The sequence below is a fragment of the Dendrobates tinctorius genome, unplaced genomic scaffold, assembly GCF_039654945.1.
Source record: "Dendrobates tinctorius isolate UK_male_01 unplaced genomic scaffold, ASM3965494v1 ptg000203l, whole genome shotgun sequence".
Classification (NCBI taxonomy): Eukaryota; Metazoa; Chordata; class Amphibia; order Anura; family Dendrobatidae; genus Dendrobates; species Dendrobates tinctorius.
This window is the reverse complement of record NW_027361870.1, coordinates 24,108,778-24,128,512: the sequence shown is the minus strand read 5'-3', so window position 1 is coordinate 24,128,512 and position 19,735 is coordinate 24,108,778. Positions and strand designations below refer to the sequence as shown.

At 42.2% G+C, this 19,735-nt stretch overlaps 1 protein-coding gene across 6 annotated transcripts in view; it reads right to left on the bottom strand.

The window, feature by feature from the left end:
• CCDC88A (coiled-coil domain containing 88A) overlaps positions 1-18,960 on the bottom strand; it is a 276,380-nt gene extending 257,420 nt beyond the window's left edge. The window contains exons 1-3 of one of the 6 annotated variants that reach the window (XM_073553887.1): positions 18,943-18,960; positions 17,765-17,854; positions 17,576-17,676 (exon numbers count right to left, since the gene is read on the bottom strand). In XM_073553887.1, the coding sequence (XP_073409988.1) occupies positions 17,576-17,676; positions 17,765-17,827 (164 nt within the window). In that variant the 5' untranslated portion in view covers positions 17,828-17,854; positions 18,943-18,960. Of the gene's footprint in view, positions 1-17,575; positions 17,677-17,764; positions 18,279-18,942 lie in introns of those variants that run through there. The other 5 variants (XM_073553894.1, XM_073553893.1, XM_073553890.1 and 2 more) reach the window with 5 other exon arrangements.
• Positions 18,961-19,735: the final 775 nt, after the last annotated feature.

Here is a 19,735-nt window from a genome sequence, read left to right as displayed (position 1 = left end):
GCAGGGAAAAACTTAAGCCCCCGTCACACAGAGATCTCGCTAGCGAGATCGCTGCTGAGTCACAATTTTTGTGACGTAACAGCGATCTCACCAGCGAGATCGCTGTGTGTCACACTGACCAGCGACCGGCCCCCCTGTCGGTATCGCTGATAGTTGTTGGAATGCCCTGGACATTTCTTTGATCGCTGGTCTCCCGCTGGCCAGCACGCATCGCTGCTTGTGACAGGTGGGAGACCAGCGATCAGCGCGCTGGTAACTAAGGTAAACATCAGGTTTTTAAGCATCGCGCGTCACTTAGAAACCCGATGTGTACCTTAGTTACCAGCGCGCTGATGCAGGGAGCTGGTAACCAAGGTACACGTCGGGTTTCTAAGTGACGCACGCTGCTTAGAAACCCAATGTGTACCTTAGTTACCAGCTCCCTGCATCAGGCGCTGGTAACTAACGTGCACAGCGACGCCGGGAGCTTGGCGTCGCTGGTGCTGATCGCTGGTGAAGCTGTCTGATTGACAGCTCACCAGCGATCATGTAGCGACTCACCAACAATCCTGACAAGTTGATATCGTTGTCGGGATCGCTGCTGAGTCGCTATGTGTGACGGGGCCCTTAAGAGAATGTCTGTACCAAGCCAACTGTTATTGATGACCTTACCATAGGGCAGGTCACCAATATCTTGTTGGTGGGGTCCGCCACCAGGTATTCCAACCCATCAGGTATTTGCAGCTTCCATGGAGGACAGATATACACAGTGTACGGGCCAGATGGCACAGTTCTGTATACTGTGTAGTGGTTGTTCTTGGAAGCTAAAGCTCAACTTGAAGTGACTGGTAGCTGAACTGCAGTACCTTAGAACAGTCACTACACTGTTAGAGGTCTGCACAAGGTGTACATCTAGAAGCATGGGAGCTGCAAACAGGTGAGATTGGTGAAGGTGCCAGGAGTCAGACCACCACTGATCAGACATTGATAACATATGTGAAGGTTTGGTCATCAACACCGGACAAGCCAAGATTACATACATAACATGCAGTGGTGTAATTTGAAGGTCATGGACATTAATGCAAAAGCTCCAACGAAGCTGCCAATTATTGCAAGTCTTTCATAGCATTCATTGGTCTTTTTAGGGGACTATTGGGGCCGCCTAGGGTCCACAGCCAAGGTGCAATTGCCCCTGTTGTAGTTACACCTCTGAAAAAATGTACTTGTATTATGGGGATGTGCATATATAGCAATTATCTGAAATATTTCTATGATCGGGTGTGTAATCCATCAATCACAGGCTATTTTAGAAGTTAGATAACTGTACATCCTATACCTCAAGACATAAGCATAGGCTCACCATCACCAAAGAACCTACAATGCACAACTACTGAAAAAGGCAAACTCAGCCCGGCTTGCCTCATCACATATCACAACCACTGAGGACTCTCAATTCTGAATATTTTTCTCACATATTAATGTACAATTATGAAGAACAGGCTGGTGTGCTATTAAGCAATGCTGGAATAGTATCATGTAATAAGGTTATTATAAACCCATAGAAGTATGTATCCTGAATCGTGCACAAAACAAATTCCAGCCTGTAGACACTGACCATTTGTTTTTCAGATTCCAACAGGAATGCACCATTATTTCTAAAGTTTCTTCACAGAATTTATGGCCCCATAAAAGCAGCATCCTCTAGGCATAAGGACAGTGTGACCCATGAACATGGTCCCCTGCTACCTGGCAACATTCCTGTCAATGCATGACTGCATACAGACCTTCCCTGTGAATTATAGACTCAATGAATAGTTTATCAAGGCGTTTTTCACACACGGCCCATTCTTACATTACACATATTGGTAAGGGTTCTTTTACACGTGCCATGCTTTTGCGGGCCGTTTTTGCAGCCCCAATAGATTTCTATGAGGCAGCAGAAACGGCCCGCAAAAATTCATTGGAGAGCTGTGCTCCGTATGGCCGTGAGGGCTGTATATACAGCCGTGAAAAAATATCGGTGGCTTGTTTTTGCGGTACACCGTATTTGCAGAACACAGCATTTTTTCACACAAATTTGTTAAAACTGGGAAAAACGGCGATCCGAGAAGGGTTTTTGCGGGAGACTGTGAAAATCACGGCAATAAGACCTGCAAAAACGGGCGGCAAAAATCATGGTAAGTGTTAAAGAACCTTTAAATTGTAGCGTTATCAGATTTTTTTTGAACAATAATGGAAAAATAATCCATATCTGAGACTTTCTCATATGCATGGCCAAAGTCTATACATAGTCTTATTTCATCTTATTTTGCTTTAATTATTGTATTGTTAACGTTGTTACTTATGACTTGTGTTTTGAAACTGTTAAATTGTAAAGCGCTGCAGAATATGTTGGCGCTATATAAAGATTATTATTATTATAGTAGAGTCCGAGCATCTTTGTGAGAAGTCATTCATCTTACAATCACTGGCAATCAGTATTCTCAGTAGTATGCCCAGGGTCATAGATAGAGATATGGATGGTGCAGTGATAGCAGCCGCATCCAGACAGTCTCATGTGAGGGCTGTAAAGGAACGTCTGCCACATAACAAGAGACCAGCATTATATACTTATTATAAGGCAAGTGGTAGCTGGGGGGCTTCTGTTATAGATTTTACATTGTAGCCCAGGACTTTCCAAGTTATGCTTGTGGGTATTTTCACAGTTTCCAAGCACAGCCTAGGAAGAGACATCCTAGTCAATGTGGATGAAGAATCGTCTATTGACAGTAAACTCGACTGAGCATAAGAAATACAAGTAGAATCATCGAGAATAGATACCGTTTATTTGGTTTTCCAGTGTATCTCTAAGAAAAGAAAAGAAAAAAAGTAGACTTTCCATGATTTTTGGAGAAGTTGAAAGAAAAAATAAGAACTGAGGTTGAGAACCTTGGTTCAAATGTTGGAGAAAGAGCAGTAATGTCGTAAACAGGCTTAGGTTCACATTAATAAAGTGATCTCCGCTGAGGACTGTATTGGGGTTTCTGTGGGAATCCTGTATAAAGATGTTTTTGTGCATGTCTGAAAAAGATGAATACTGCCAGGATGGAGGCCAGACAATGTTCACAGTGATTCCGTTGGCTTCATTGATGTGAATGGCTCAGTTAGGAATCTATTGGGGTACCTGTTGGAATACAGTTTTCAGCGTGTTCCGACAGAAACCCCAATGTAGCGCTCGTCAGAGAGCACTGTAGCAATGTGAACCTAGCCTTAGAGAGCTTCTGATGATCTTTTAGCTCGTGTTTTCCATTTAGTTTCAATATAAGTGGCATTTCTGTAATTAAAAAATAACTACGGTACACATAGACCTTGTACAGCTGGAAGAGAATAAAGATACTTTATGTTAAGTCTACTGCAAAGTACTTCAGTCACAATTATCAGTGCATGATGTTCAGGGAAAATCCTCTTACTTATGTTTTCATGAATTTCCTTTGAGACCCCAGTTTCTACTCGCATGCCAGAAACAAACAAGTAGGATAATTGTCTGCAGCATATATGGTCCCGGGTGTATACGTGTCTGTCTAAAGGAAAATTAGTTTGTAAAGTCAACTTATGTGAATCATTAATCATTGCTTTACTGTAAATAAATGTCTACCTCATGGTGTAAATTGGAAAGAAAAAAGAAAATTCTAAGTCTAATACATGAAAGATGCTGACTATTTACAGCAAAAACATGATTTATCAAAACGAGTACAAAGGAAAGTAGAGGAACCAGTTATGATGAGGTCACTGATTTATCAAAACTTGTAAGAAGGAAAAGTAGACTTGTCAGTCGGATTCCAGCCATCATTGTCTTAGGTGCTTTTGATTTTTAAAAATAAATAAATATGTGACGTGAGAGGTTTGGTTGAGCCACCGCTCTACTTTTTCTTTACACCAATTCTGTTACTGACACTGGTATTGGTGCATTCTCTCCGGGATAACCTCCCACACCTAGCGAAACCCCTTAAATAAAACCATTGACACCGAACTTCTTTTGGAATAATTATGGCCACAGCAGCCTTTTATTTAAATAACATAACAAAACAAAACTTTCAGAATAAATAACATTTTTAGACCCCCTGGGAGGAGTCCTTGAAGCTACGAAAGATCTGGTGAGTACCAAATAGTAAGTGAACAACCACCAAATTATTCATTTACCCTCAGCCGTTACCCCACTGGCTCGGGAGCACCACAACCACGAATATACCAATGTTCACTCCAAACCTTGGGAAATCGACCCCTTAGCCGACTTCCCCACTCCATTTCACCAGATCCAATTAAATTGAATTCCAGACTGAGGAAACCATAATGCCCATGGATTCCTGTACCAAATTTAAACCAACTCCAAGGACTCCCCCCAAACCGCATAAGGCCATCACGACCCGCATCAGTAAACCAGATAGAACATAGGGCGGGCGGGCCAGGATCCAGGCCAGGAGAGCGGGAAATGGTAAGTCCCACCCATAACCCATGCCTTATAACTGCCTCCTAACCCTTCCCCTTAATGAATATCCCTATACCTCCCCACCCATTGTCATGCCGGCCTCCGCCCACGCCTGGGAAGGGGGGTGGGCGGCTTTGCTCCGGCCTTCACTTTTTCTCCAATGCAAAGTCTGGTTTCATATGAGAGATGGATGTCAGAATTCTTCTGCATACTGACCAACTGATCCAGAAATAAGTTAGTTGAAGGGAACCTGTCACCAGGTTTTCTCCATATAAAGTACGACCACCACCATTAGGGTCTCTTTCATACTACTTTAGAATGCTGCAAAAATGTCCTCAATTCGCTCTGCAGATCCCAAAAAAGACCTTTTACTATACTCACAGATGGCATAATCCGGTCCAATGGACGTTTCTTGTCTTGATCAGGCGCCTCCTCTCTTCTTATGATCGGTGTCCTCTTTCTCTGCTTCATGTGGATGATGTGTCCTACATAATCCACACAGTGTCCCCATCATGCTCTTGCGCAGGAACCCTTCTCCTTGCCCTGTTGAGGGAAGCGCAAAGTACTGTAGTGCATATATGTTCCGGCTTCATCGAACCGCTTTGGCCTTTCCCAGCGCATGCACATTACAGTACTTAGCTCTGCCCTCAGCTGGGCAGTGAGAAGTGCGCCTGCGCAAGAGCATAATGGGGACACTGTGTGGATGAAGTAGGACATGTTATCCACACAACGCATGGAAGCAGGACAGAAATTGTAGGAAGAGATGAGGTGCTGGATCAAGACGAAAGACTCCCATCAGACAGGACAGTTCTGTATTGGAGTATAACAAAAGGTCTTTTTTTGGATCTGTAGAGTGGATTGGGACTTTTTACAGCATTCTAGAATGCTGTGAAAAATGCTAATGGTGGTGGCCATACTTTATAAGGGGAAAACCTGGTTACAGGTTCCCTGTAAAATTTACCCTAATAAAATTCTTAGCGAGGAGAAAGTGGTTTAAAATATAGCATGGAAAAAAATAGTGTAGACCTTAAAAGCGAGTGTGAAGTCAATAGCTCAAAGCTTTAATCAGTGCTGATATCAACCACTAATTTACTCCACATTATTTGTGCCTTGGCTGCTTTTTAGCTGTGCAGTAATACAGCAGAGCCATAATTCAGGGCCACATTTTAAAGGGAATCTGTCAGCAGGCATTTTCAACCTCACCTGAAAGCAGCATGATGTAGAGAAGCCGCTGAATCCAATTATGTATCACTTAGTTTACTGGATGCAGCAGTTCTGACACAATTAGAGTTTTTAGATTTAGCAATGCAGCAGAGCTGAGAAAAGCTGCCACCGCCCACAGCAGGTTCTCTATGTATATAGTCTATAGACAGTGAGCTGCTCATCAAAAGGAGAGGGCAGAGTCGGGTGAGTGCCCGCGAGTAAGCTAGTCACAGCAATAATAATGTCCTGATGATAAAATCTGTAGTGTAAGTAAACAACAGCACACGGACTGACATGTGACACATCGTTGCATTCAGTGTTTTAAACCCTACCTTATGCTGTAATCAGATTACATAGCAAAAACTTGCTAACAGATTAACTCTAATTTCAGTTTCTACAGGGGGTGTAAGGTAGTTAAAAGTGTCTCACGTCACATCATTGGTTTAGGCTGCTGTTACCTTCCCATCTGCTGTTCTGATTATTTTTTTTTTTCATATTGGCTGTTGTAAATCTCACCAAGAAATCAGAGAGCAGTTTCCTGTTACAAAAGAGACAGACTATTATAAAGCACAAACAAGAGTAAACCATCTGTGAAATAAAGAAGATTACCCGATAACTGGAAGACACATACAAAGAATCCTATTACACATGCTAATAATCTGCTCGAAGCAAGTTCCAAACACCGATCAACATCCTAAATCAGCATTCATTACCTAGAATCAAATAATCATTACTCTTCCCCATACAGTTTACATATTCTCAGGAGCACATCCTTTGCTTACATGGGAAGATGTGCTGCAAACAAGGGGCGGACACAGACAGAAGAGGGCCCGGCCCCCATACAAGTACCATGTTTGGGCCCTTTCCCAATAATACACAATTCCCCCTGATTTGCATGTGGTACTGGGCCACCTTATCTATTGGGCCCTGGTGCGGTTGCACCAATGGTATTGTGGTACTAGCAGGTACGCAGGACGCAGTGACGAGGCGCGAGATGGTTTAGTGCTTTTAGTAATAACGTTTATAGGCTTAGAGGTAACTGTCCTCAGTCGTATCCTGACCAACCAAAGGGGTAGCAAGAGTTGCCCTCGCAGGGGCTCAATACAAGTAAACACGAACAGAGTAGAACACGACTACGTCCGGCGAAAGCTGGTCACTATAGGGCCGCGGTATGGCCGACTACGGGTCTTTAACTATATAAGCACCTTAGCCGTCCTGACATCCCTCAGCGTTCTGGATGGTGGTTCGTCAGCGTAGCAGTCGCTGGGCCCAGCTGCTGAAAAGTTGACTTATTCTTTGAGCGTTCCGACGCTCCGGAGACACCGGGGCACCACAGGCCCCAGAGGAGTCCTTGGACGGATGGGCCGCAGCCCCCGGACTGGGGCAAGTGGCAGCGATGCGGGGTGGCGATTGGCAGGCCACCTGTGCAGCTAACAGCTGCAAAGGGGAATCTGCGGCGAGCAACAGCCCAGCCCTTGCCGCGGACCGGAGCGGGACAGTGGTGGCCGCCGATGACACTGGACTTGCCGCGGCCACGGGTGAGAGCAGGGTAGCTGCAGGTGGCGGGAGACGGGCTGCAGCCATGGGCTGGAGCAAGGCGGCAACGGCCGAGAGCGACCGCGGATAGGCCGCAGCCGCGGGCTGGAGCGAGGTGGCAACGGCCGCGAGCGTCCGCGGGCAGGGATGAGGCGGCAGCGGCCGCGGGTTGAAGCGGGGCAGCGGCTCTGATGGTCGTCTGGGCACCGTCCCTCTGATGTCCTAGGTGGATGTCTCTCCTGGCTCTGGTAAGTCGCTTTGGCTCTCAGTCGCTCCCACGGTCTCCTGCTGCTTCTGTCCCGGTCTGCTGACTTATTGTGACTAGCGTTCCCCACCCCTTTTATACTGGCTCCTCCCCAGCCCATCTGTCCATCTCAACGGTCTGTCCCTGAACTCTGTCCCCCGGGAACAGTTTCCCCCGGAACCTAGGTGACTGTCCCCTTGGTTCCGGCTCGGACACTTGGCGAGGGCCCTTCTTCCCACAGTATGTCCAGTCCTGCTGCTAACCAACATTGATTATTAGGGTGCAAAAAAAATACGATCAGCCAACTCTGAATACAGGATGATTCAGTGCATGTTTACATGGGGCACCAAATGGGAAGAAGTATTCGTATATAAAAGGGCCTTCATGCAAATGACAATTATTGGCACACCTAATTTTCATGGTAAAAGACAGATGAGAGTGCAGATTTAAATGAACACTAAAGTCATACATGGAATCTTTAAGGGTTATTCCCAAAATAGTAAAAAACCCCTATTGCATGGATAGGGGTTAACTTATTTATTGCTAGGGTCTGACTGCTGGGACCACCAGCAATCTCGAGAACAGAGCTCTGCAACCTGGGATTTGGGCTTTTGCAGAACCCCGTCATTAAAGAAACGGAGGGGTGCATGTTTGACTGACTCTAAATGAATGGTCCATGGTATTGTTGGAGAAAGAAAAGTATAGCATTGGGCTATTTCTGGCAGTCTCTTGACAATTAATTGAGCAGAGGTCCACCTCTGCTCCATTCAAGAATGGGGGTTCCCAGGTTCTAGCGCCCAGTTTTCAGGATTGCTCTGTATAAGCTTCCAATTTATTTGAATGTTAGATATCCAAAAAACATATTTGGGGGGGGGGGGACAATGTGGACTCTAGTAGCGTTGGCCTATTGAAATCAATAGGAATCTATTCGTATAGTATTTTAAGCAGCTTTCTACGTGGATTTTAGCGTATAATCCATTTCAAAATCCATATAAAGAAAGTCTGTGCAATGTAAATCGGATCATTCAGCTGTGCACGGAGGTAGACACGGGAACACTGTCTCTTTAAGATCTCCACTGGTTTATTTTATATGTGGCATAAACCATGGTGAACTAAAAATAAATACGGCCCTTTAGGCAAAAATCAGGAAAACAAAACAAAGTGGTAACACAAAGTACAGTCCTTGTGATAGCGGGGATCCGTCTGCTCAGGGTTAGCAAAAACACAAGGTTCAGGTTAGCACAAACACGATCTCTTCTCTGGCGTTAGCTTCTCCAGACACACTAAACACCAAATGCCTCAGGAGGCCAACTATTTAAACCCCAGATCACACCGTGGGGTGGAGAGAAGGTGGACAACCTCCAAACCGCTCTATGGTTGTCCATAAAAACCCAGTCCTTAAAATGGTCGATTAACCCCACTCAACACATAGTGTGCTAGAGCAAGCTTCTATATTTCAAATCACTGAAGCTAATAGCCTCAGTGAAACGAATCTCCCCCTCCAGCACTTTGCCAGTGACTTAACAGATTCTAGCCATCATCAATTTAAAAGGGTAATACAAAATGACAAAAACATAGCTATTGTCCTCTAAAAAAAGAAGTACAAATCTACAAGGTTTTGTCAGGTATTGCAAATCATGCTCAATAAAATAAATAGGGTTGTGCTTCAATACCACTCAGCACCTGTAGACAAGTATGGCGCTATTGTACAACCCTTCTGGAGCCAATAACATTTTAGGAAATTAACCATTACTTGTAGAATATCTGCTATGTCACATAGTTCACATTAGGCAGCTACAGACACCCTTCATCAGCAAAAATATTGTCTAGAGGAGTTAAACTAGAAACAGTGTAGCTAATGACATTATAAAATACCAAGGATGTCCCTGAATATATAAACACACAAGGACAGAAATCTAGAGGCTGAACCTGTATGACCGTGACTGTGTGCATGGAAAGTCTCCATGTACATGTAAACAAGACAGTTTCATTCGCAATTAACTACATTTATCAAGTAGTTTATGCAAAAAAAATTTTTATTTTTGCACCATACTTCTCAAAAGTTGAAAAAGTGGACTTGGAGGACCCAGAAGTGGTGTGGTGAAGTTTGGCGCAAGAAAATGTTGCAAGAAAAAAATTGCTAAGTTTCTCTTACCTATAGCAATGTTAAACACGAATTGCACATGTCAATGATTTTTCACAGGCCCATAGACTTTTATGGGTAATTTTGATGCATGACTCAGATCAAAAATGGACATGTCTCCTTGATTTTTTGTGATAATACAATCCTCAAAAAAATATGGATACGTAAACAGCTCTATAGATTTTAATGGGTATATGTTTTATCAGTAAAAAACACAGAAAATGTTTGTGATAAACCTAAATCTGAATGAAACCTTAAGGGTATGTGTCCACGGTCCGGATGTGCAGCGCTTTGGACGCAACGGAAACCCCGCTCCGGCCAAAGCACCGCCCCCCTGTTGTACATGCGGTGATACCGCATCCTACCCATAGACTGTGTTATTTATCTTGCGGAGACAGAGCGTCTCCGCAAGATAAATAGACATGCTGCGGCCTATAAAGACGCAACACATGTCCGGTTACGCAGGTCTGCCACCTGCGTGTTTGCACGCATAGTGGAGACGGGATTTCAAAAAATCCCCTCTACTATGCTGTAACGGCTGGACGCAGCATCCAATACGCAGCAAATACTGAAGGAATACGCCCCATGGAAATATACCCTAAGAACAATCTAAAGCCCCATCCAATCATCTGTGAATCACGTACGTGTTCTATCCATATTTTTCACAGATAGTACATACAGTCATATGTAAAAGTTTGGGCACCCCTATTAATGTTAACCTTTTTTCATTATAACAATTTTGGTTTTTGAAACAGCTATTTGAGTTTCATATATCTAATAACTGATGGACTCAGTTATATTTCTGGATTCAAATGAGGTTTATTGTACTAACAGAAAATGTGCAATCTGCGTTTAAACAAAATTTGACCGGTGCAAAAGTATGGGCACCCTTATCATTTTCTTGATTTGAACACTCCTAACTACTTTTTACTGACTTCCTGAAGCACTAAATTGGTTTTGTAACCTCATTGAGCTTTGAACTTCATAGCCAGGTGTATCAAATCATGAGAAAAGGTATTTAAAGTGGCCACTTGCAAGTAGTTCTCCTATTTGATTCTCCTATGAAGAGTGGCATCATGGGCTCCTCAAAACAACTCTCAAATAATCTGAAAACAAAGATTATTCAACATAGCTTTTCAGGGGAAGGATACAAAAAGTTGTCTCAGAGATTTAACCTGTCAGTTTCCACTGTGAGGAACATAGTAAGGAAATGGAAGAACACAGGTACAGTTCTTGTTAAGCCCAGAAGTGGCAGGCCAAGAAAAATATCAGAAAGGCAGAGAAGAATAATGGTGAGAACAGTCAAGGACAATCCACAGACCACCTCCAAAGACCTGCAGCATCATCTTGCTGCAGATGGTGTCACTGTGCATCGGTCAACAATACAGCGCACTTTGCACAAGGAGAAGCTGTATGGGAGAGTGATGCGAAAGAAGCCGTTTCTGCAAGCACGCCACAAACAGAGTCGCCTGAGGTATGCAAAAGCACATTTGGACAAGCCAGTTACATTTTGGAAGAAGGTCCTGTGAACTGATGAAACAAAGATTGAGTTGTTTGGTCATACAAAAAGGCATTATGCATGCGCTGTATTGTTGACCGATGCACAGTGACACCATCTGCAGCAAAATGATGCTGCAGGTCTTTGGAGGTGGTCTGTGGATTGTCCTTGACTGTTCTCACCATTCTTCTTCTCTGCCTTTCTGATATTTTTCTTGGCCTGCCACTTCTGGGCTTAACAAGAACTGTACCTGTGTTCTTCCATTTCCTTACTATGTTCCTCACAGTGGAAACTGACAGGTTAAATCTCTGAGACAACTTTTTGTATCCTTCCCCTGAAAAGCTATGTTGAATAATCTTTGTTTTCAGATCATTTGAGAGTTGTTTTGAGGAGCCCATGATGCCACTCTTCATAGGAGAATCAAATAGGAGAACTACTTGCAAGTGGCCACTTTAAATACCTTTTCTCATGATTTGATACACCTGGCTATGAAGTTCAAAGCTCAATGAGGTTACAAAACCAATTTAGTGCTTCAGGAAGTCAGTAAAAAGTAGTTAGGAGTGTTCAAATCAAGAAAATGATAAGGGTGCCCATACTTTTGCACCGGTCAAATTTTGTTTAAATGCAGATTGCACATTTTCTGTTAGTACAATAAACCTCATTTGAATCCAGAAATATAACTGAGTCCATCAGTTATTAGATATATGAAACTGAAATAGCTGTTGCAAAAACCAAAATTGTTATAAAGAAAAAAGGTAAACATTAATAGGGGTGCCCAAACTTTTACATATGACTGTATATACAGTATATGTAACTATTCACATATCTGTGCTTTTTCGTGGACTGAGTGATCCACAAAAAGAAAAACAGAAACATATCCATTTTTTTTCCGAGTCACGGTTCAAAACAAACCATACAAGTGTATGGGTTTGTAAAAAAATCACTGACAACACACATGGTCATCCATGCCTTGTCCGTAATTCACATTTCAATAGGTAGGAGAAGCTTTGAATTTTTTTTTTTGTACGAGAAAACCACTTATGAAACATTGATAGGAAAAATGTACAAAATTACCAAACACTGATGAAAAATCGAAGCCTAAATGCTGATGAAACAGTGACCATTATTTGCCTACCAGTAAAATCTTTGACATCTGAATTACGCCTAAAACGTACAAAATATATTACGTGTCATGCCTGTTTTAATAAATCAAACCCAATTTTCCCCAATGTATGTTTGTTTTAAATCTGCCACAGTATTTTTAGAAAAACACCGCTTCAGTTTTTAGAAATGTTTTTTAATCAACAAATTCATAAGTAATAGAAAATAAAAAAAGGAAAAAATAATACTTCTTGCTCTATTCACTTCTGCCTTTCAGCGAGTTACACATTGGGTGTTTGGTGCAGATTTCTAAACTAAAATCTGCTGCATTTCTGCTTCTAAAATCAGCACTTATTCAAGTGCTTTTATGTGGAAACGAGCCAAAACGTGCCAGGTGAGCAATTTAACCTGTGGATTTTAGCTAATGAGTAATATGAGAACCAAAATGGTAAGTTTCCACAACAGAAATCTACCGTACGTGCCACTGATTTATAAAACACAATAAAAAGCCAATCTGAGTGTAAATGTTATACTAAACAAACATGCAGTATGATGAGATTACATTTAGGCTGTGTGCACACGCTGCGGATTTTGCTGCGGTTCCGCAGCGGTTTTGGCCGCTGCGGACCCGCAGCAAAAACTGTACAGTAGCATGATTCCCTATGGGAATCAAAAACCGCAGTGCAGATGGTGCGGAATTTTCCGCGCGGATTATCTGCGGTTTTCAATCCGCAGAAAGAATTGACATGTCAATTCTTTCTGCGGATTCCCCTGCGGTTTCCCATCTCCTCCATTGAGGAGATGAAAAACCGCAGGGCAAAACTGTAGAACAATCCGCAGGTAAAACCGCAGGTATTTTGACCTGCGGATTTTACAAAATCCGCGTGGATGAATCCGCACCTAATCCGCAGCATGTGCACACAGCCTTAGGCTATGTGTCCACGTTAGCGTTTTAAACCTGACACAAAACCGGATTCCTTCCCAGAAAACGCGCGTTTTATTTCTGAGCGTTTTCAGCAACAAAAAAAAAGGCCATTTTTGACCCGTTTTTTTCCTTGCGTCTTCTGGGCCCATAGGAAATAGCTAAAAACGCGGACTACTCTGCAAAATTAATGAACATGCTGCGTTTTTAGCCGCTAAGTGTTTCCTTAGCGGAAAAAATGCATCCATTGGCACAAAAAGGCCAAAATGCATTAAAATGAATGGGAAGCTTATTTTAAGCGTTTCTGAAGCGTCTGATCCGGAACAAACGCTTCAAAAACGCTAACGTGAGCACACAGCCCAAAACCTATCACCTTTCCTAGCATTTGTAAACTGCTGCAGATTTTATTTGGAAAAAAAAAAATCTGCAACCAATATATAACGTGTGACACCAGCCTTAGGCTAAAAGAAAAGACACTAGGCCTCATATGTCAAAGCCTTTGCAAGCAATCAGAGCTCAGGTTTCATTTCCAAAACGGCTCTAGCAAAATGAAAGCTGTGCTGTGATTGGTTGTTATGGGCAACACAATCAGTTTTAATTCCTGTGTGAAATCCCAATTAAAACGGAAAATTAAAAAAGTCAAAAGGTGGCAACGACTTGTCAGTAATGGTTTGCCGTTAGCTGTGGATGACGTAAAGCCTCCAACAATACAGTCTGATTAATACCCTAGAAATAGGGTATTTATAGTGGACCTTACTGACAAATCAATGTCGGCATCTTTTTTGTTAATCGTGTCTGCTGCGGCGTCGTTCTAACAACATTGCCATGGGCCGATGGTCTGCCGGCTTTATTAATATATTATTTATTCACACTTATTACATTTTGGCGTTACTTCGACATCTACGGATCACAATAAAATGTAAGTTTTCTGTCTATACAATACCAAAATAACACTTAAATTGTCTTTATATGGTGTTTGCAATCAAACTTAGGTATTTCTTCTTAAACCAAATCCCAGACCCCATACAAGGAAGAAAAACAGTAAATGAGGCGGATAAATGCATTCCCATATACTAGTATATTGTGCCACATCAACTCATGGATGCATTCACTGCCCCGGGTTTCCAGTCACCATGGAAACGCCTATGAGAAAGTGCAAGCTTGTTGTGCACAGACTGGAGATCTCCATGTTTGTCATGTGGCCTTTACATCATGAGTTTTCACATGATTTCATCTACAGGCTGACACAACAACGCTGAATATTGATGTGGAAGATATTAATTTCACTTGCACCAAGAGGAGGCTTCATCTCTTAGAAAACAAAACCAGCAATTTCGTGGATAAGGTTAAATTCAGACACTGAGGTAAAAATTGCAGTTTTGGCGAAACTACTGAAAAACATCGTGGCAAAGATGCCTCTTGACTGCACTGTGTGAATACATTCAAAGACGTTTGAAACCATATGTAGGTGAAAAATGTGCGCGTTTTATAATCTGAAATGACAACATAGCAGACCCCTTATAACATAGTTAGGGCTCAGTGAGACGGACGTATAAATCGTAGGAAGGTCGGACCACAGTGCACGGACGGACTGGCCGGTGGCTCTCCTGACCCGAACGTGTCAGCTTCATATATTTCTATCTAGCTGTCACGCTGGGGTCAGGAGAGTCGTCGGCCAGCCCAGTCCAAGCACTGAGTTTGGGTCATTAAGCCCATGATCAAGCCTGGCCTTGTGGCTGGATGGACACAGACATTCATATGGATTGTGCTATTTAAAAGCAAGCCTTAGGCCTCATTCAACGTACCCATTAGAGTCCATAGGGCTGTTCACATATCTGTCTTATTTTGGACACCAAATATCCACAAGGAAATAAAAAAACATGGAAACAGGTCTGTTTTCTTGAGCTGTAGACCAAACAAGTCCATTCAAATTAACAAGTCCATGAAACAAAACTGACAACACATGGAAGCTACGCAGGTTGGGTTTTTTGTTTTTGTTTTGTTTTTTTTAAACTGTTTAATGGGTAGGAGAAGCTCGATTTTTTTTGCATACATGAAAAATGGATGAAAAAATATGACATTAGAAATCGGAATGAGGCCCGAGGGTGAGTCCACAAGTGGAAAGCAAGTTTTATTTCTACAGCAAATCTAGACAGTGGTTTGATTAATAAGGCCATGTGGTTTTCCAGGTAAAACAGTCATGGCAGCTTGTATGTGGACTCATCTAAAATGCTAAGTCTCAAGACCACATGAGAAAAAAAATATATTTCCTATCTGTACTACCTCTACAAATCACAGTCCAATGTTGGATCTTGTGACAAAAACTAATAAATATTCCTATGGGCACAGTCAGATGGTCATATAAATAGGACCTAAATTGGATCGCAATGCATGGACTGGCCATGACATCTCCATAAATTTCTATGCGCCTGTCACGCTCGGGTCGGGAGAGACGCTGGCCTGTCATTGCATTGCTGTCCAATTAATACAGGCATCTATGACTGTGCTATTAGATGTGTTTGGTTCAGATCGAGCGACCCTTGGTTTGGCCATTATATGTACAAGAAATAAATTTGATATATAGCCCTAATGAAGGAAAGGTTATTTATTGGTAGAGTTTCTGCACTACTTAAAGTCACCTGTATGGCCTTTAGCAGTACAAAAATTAACAAAAGGATTTGTCTGGAATGCCAAAAGTGCCCCAGGCAGCAGCTCAATACATAAATGGCCACTGAAATTCCTACCAGACCTTCATTAGAAAAAGGAAGCATATTTTTCAGAAGAGGTTAAGCACTATGAATAAACAAGCATGGTCCTACTCAGTGTCATATTTCCTCTTATTGTATGGCTTTTTAAGGAAAAAAGTGTCCATGTACTGGATATCCCCCCAACTGCTGACTGTGAATACAAAGACGAATTAACGGGCTTAATTTTTTTGATTTATGCTACATGCTTATGTTTTCGAGACTATAAAAGAGACCTGAAAACCAAATACAAACCTGATCCATTGATTATGGTGACACATCACACATCATTATAAGTCAGTAGAAAATTCAACATTTACCAGTAAGATATGACCCAAGGTCAGCTAGGTTGTTTGTCAGTGGAGCAGACAGTAAGGTTGGTCATTTATAGCTTTAGGTAAATATGACCTGATGGGTCTCATTTTCTTTGTGGGGTGGCAATATGGCCTGTGAGATGACGGTATGGCCTGTGGGATGGCAGTATGACCTGTGGGCTGACGGTATGACAGGGCCATTGTGTATGTCAGGCAATGGTTTTCTGCTCAACAGTTTAAGCTGGCCATACACAAGATCGCCATCAGCCGAACAATCATTTGGTAGCCCACTACCTCTCCCGAATCCCCTATACACATGGCCATGCGTACGTTCATAGGTTTTCAAATATATCGTGAAACTACAAGTACCAGACACCTAATGGATTTTCAAGAAGCAAACTTATTCTCAATGTGGTTGGGCCCTCAAATGGATTACGTTGCTTCTCCTCTCTTTCCAGAAATCTCAATTAATTAAATGGAAAGAGGAGCAAGTAAGAATACCGATTATGTGATATAGGCTATCGCTTGTCTTTGCTAGGAGATCTGAGATGGGGTGATTAGAGGCCAACTACTACAAATATACATCTCTCTCAGCTATATACAGAATATAGACACTTTCACCAGTTTCCTTTTGCTGTGGCCTATAAATCACGAAGAACAGACAACAGTGGTTATGAAATAAGACCCCCACATCCTCCTGACATGACTAGGCTTGAAGCACAGGACTTCCTTATCTTTCAGTGCAGGCCATCTCACCCTCCACATGTTTTCTGATTGTGCATTAGATAACGATTATCCTACCTTACTAATTCTTCCTCAAAATAACACAATCACGGTACATTCAACAATTTTCCACAATAGCATGGTCCTACGCGGCCAAGCCCTCAGTACTAACTCATTATTACCCATTTAATTCCTTCACTTGTAGGCTTAACTAGAAGGGGGGGTATTTAATTCAATCCTCTGCCATTGTATATGGGTGTCAAAGTCAATCAGGCAGTCACTGTCAGCAGTGGGAGATGACAGCATTCTTATCCTCACACTTAGTGGTACAGGCCCCCAGTGTTTTTTTTTTAATGCTGACAGTATGGCTCCCAGTAAAGTAACCTGCAAACACACCATCTGATTTTTTTTTTTTCATATGGATTCCAGACAGTGAAGCCCCGGAGGCATCAGATTTCTTAAATTTCCACTAGAGCTGGTTTGCATTAGTCCATTTGAACTTTCCCCACAAGGCAGAGAATGCTAGTAGAAGCTGCTGCAGAACCTCCTGAAAAAAAATACAGCTTACATTTGGAAACAGTCACAATCAAATCCTAGCTGTGACGCAAAAGAGGCTCTGCAGCAGGTATAACTATAAGGGACGGCTGCAGTTTTTCCCCATTGCCCCATCACCCATGCTCAAATCCCCTAATTTTTCACTTACATTTGAAACATGACCTCATTGAGGAAAATGCCATCCACGAGAGCAACATATTCATCCAGCAGAGTCCCATTTCCTTTGACCAAGGATCCAAAAGTCTTGATCTGGGTGGGGAGAAAAAAAAGACACGTTAATCGAGACATAGCAGCACATGGATCAGTGTGGAGGAAAAGACAGAAGACTGCTGCTTACCCAGCTCACTAGAGGACTGCTCATGAAATTTTCCAGGAGTGGAGTAAAAAGATCATTCTCCATTTTCTTGATAAAATATTTTTGATAATCCTGCAGATATTAAATAAACAATCCAGATGTTATTCCTAACACAACCGTGTAATCCAGTGTTCGTGATGTAGTAATGCCATTTGAGGGATGGCAAATAAAAAAGGGAAAATACAAAAAAAAGGAAAAATGAAAAGGTAAAAAAAATAAATAATGTTACACATCCAAAATAGGAAGCCCTTGCGGAAATCTTCTAGGTCCAAATCGGAGATCCTCTAATAAATAAAATACATTTCAATATAATAAAAGCCCTGCTTCCCCTCCCTCCCTTCTCTGCAGAGGTGCAGAACTAGGGTCTGCATGCAGCACAAGTGGGAGGCATCATCTGGAGACTGGGAAGGGGGAGGAATAGGAGGGTGGAGAAATGGGAAAAAGGACTCTAGTCTTCAGCAGCTCTGGAAGGAAAAAAAAAAGACAAAATCCAAGCAAGGGCTGAAAAGCTCCTTCTGCATCCACCCAAACCCTGTGTGCTGTGTATAGCTGGCAGCCTGTGACTCCTCCTCTATCACAGTGACTTATCATTCATGACTGTGACTAGCAACAGAATTGGTGACTTTGGGCCAAATATTTTATATTTATAGAAAACAAAGGATTTGATGCTAGCGAGTATTTTATTCCATGAGCTGCGCCCCCTACTGCACCCTTCCCCTTTTCCTGTCTGCTGCTACAAAGTAGCGGATTTTTACTAATTCACAAGGGTCAGTCTCTGTCCTGTGGAAATACAGATTAACACCCTGTAGAATGTCATTCCGCCACCAAAGCACCTCTTCCCTAATATTTTACTTTATCCTCTGCAGAGGGCAGATCCCTCTTCCAATATAACCGAATCATCACCTCCATTATTCGCATGTGCGGGCTGGATGCATCAATAAAAATGTATTATTTATAATTAGTTATTCTGTCTATATAGAAAAATGTTTCCTTTCTATTTGTAAATAACCGTCAATGACAAAATGACAAAATTCTGTGTTGGTGCATAATGCATGGATTCTGCTGCACCCCCCCTATGGGATATGACATCATCGCCGTCAATTGTCTATTATATAGGATTGCCTTTAGGTCATTTCTTTGTTTGTTTTCTTTTAATATACCTTTTCCAGAATCCCCTAAAAGTGAGAAAAAGAAAGTGCAATGTAATTTCCATCTAGACAACCCTACAGTCTCCCAGGACCATGTGCTGAAAAGGGAGGAGGGGAGTGGGAAATATGTGTGAGTGCAGAAAACCTCTTACATTAGTAGCCCAGAGCAGGAAAAGCCTTTTTATATACCCCTCCCCCCAAAGATGATCCAGATCTGCACCTCAGCCATACATTAACTCCTGACTGACCTTGTGTTGGCCCTGCAGTCATACAGCACTCCCTACATATTAATATACCAGTCATAGCCCATCATCTATATGCTGCATTATGTATCTATTCTAAGGGATTTTAGTAGAAAAGTGACATTTATTTATTCAGTTTTTTAGGAAACATTGTGTGCTATTGGTTCATATGTTTAATAAATTCTATGAAACTTAGAAAAGAAGGAGCACAGTAGCACTTCATTTTCCTCATCTTTTATAAGAAAAAGTACAATATGACCAAAACATGTTATGTACATTTCTAAAAGCATCCTCTGGTATCTGCCACTGAGACCATAGCAGTGAGCAGGGGCATACATAATAATCATGAAACCCCATAGTAAATGTCCTCCTCTACATGCTCACCAAATAGTTGGCAGAGTAGGTAAGGTCATACTGCCCAACATTTAAAATCAGGGAGAGAGACACGTATTATAGCAGGTACACAGTAATTACGCCAATACTGAAGCCCCTTTTCTCACCCACCACTATACCCCTTACATGGCCCTTATATAGAGTATAATAATAATACATTTTATTTCTAT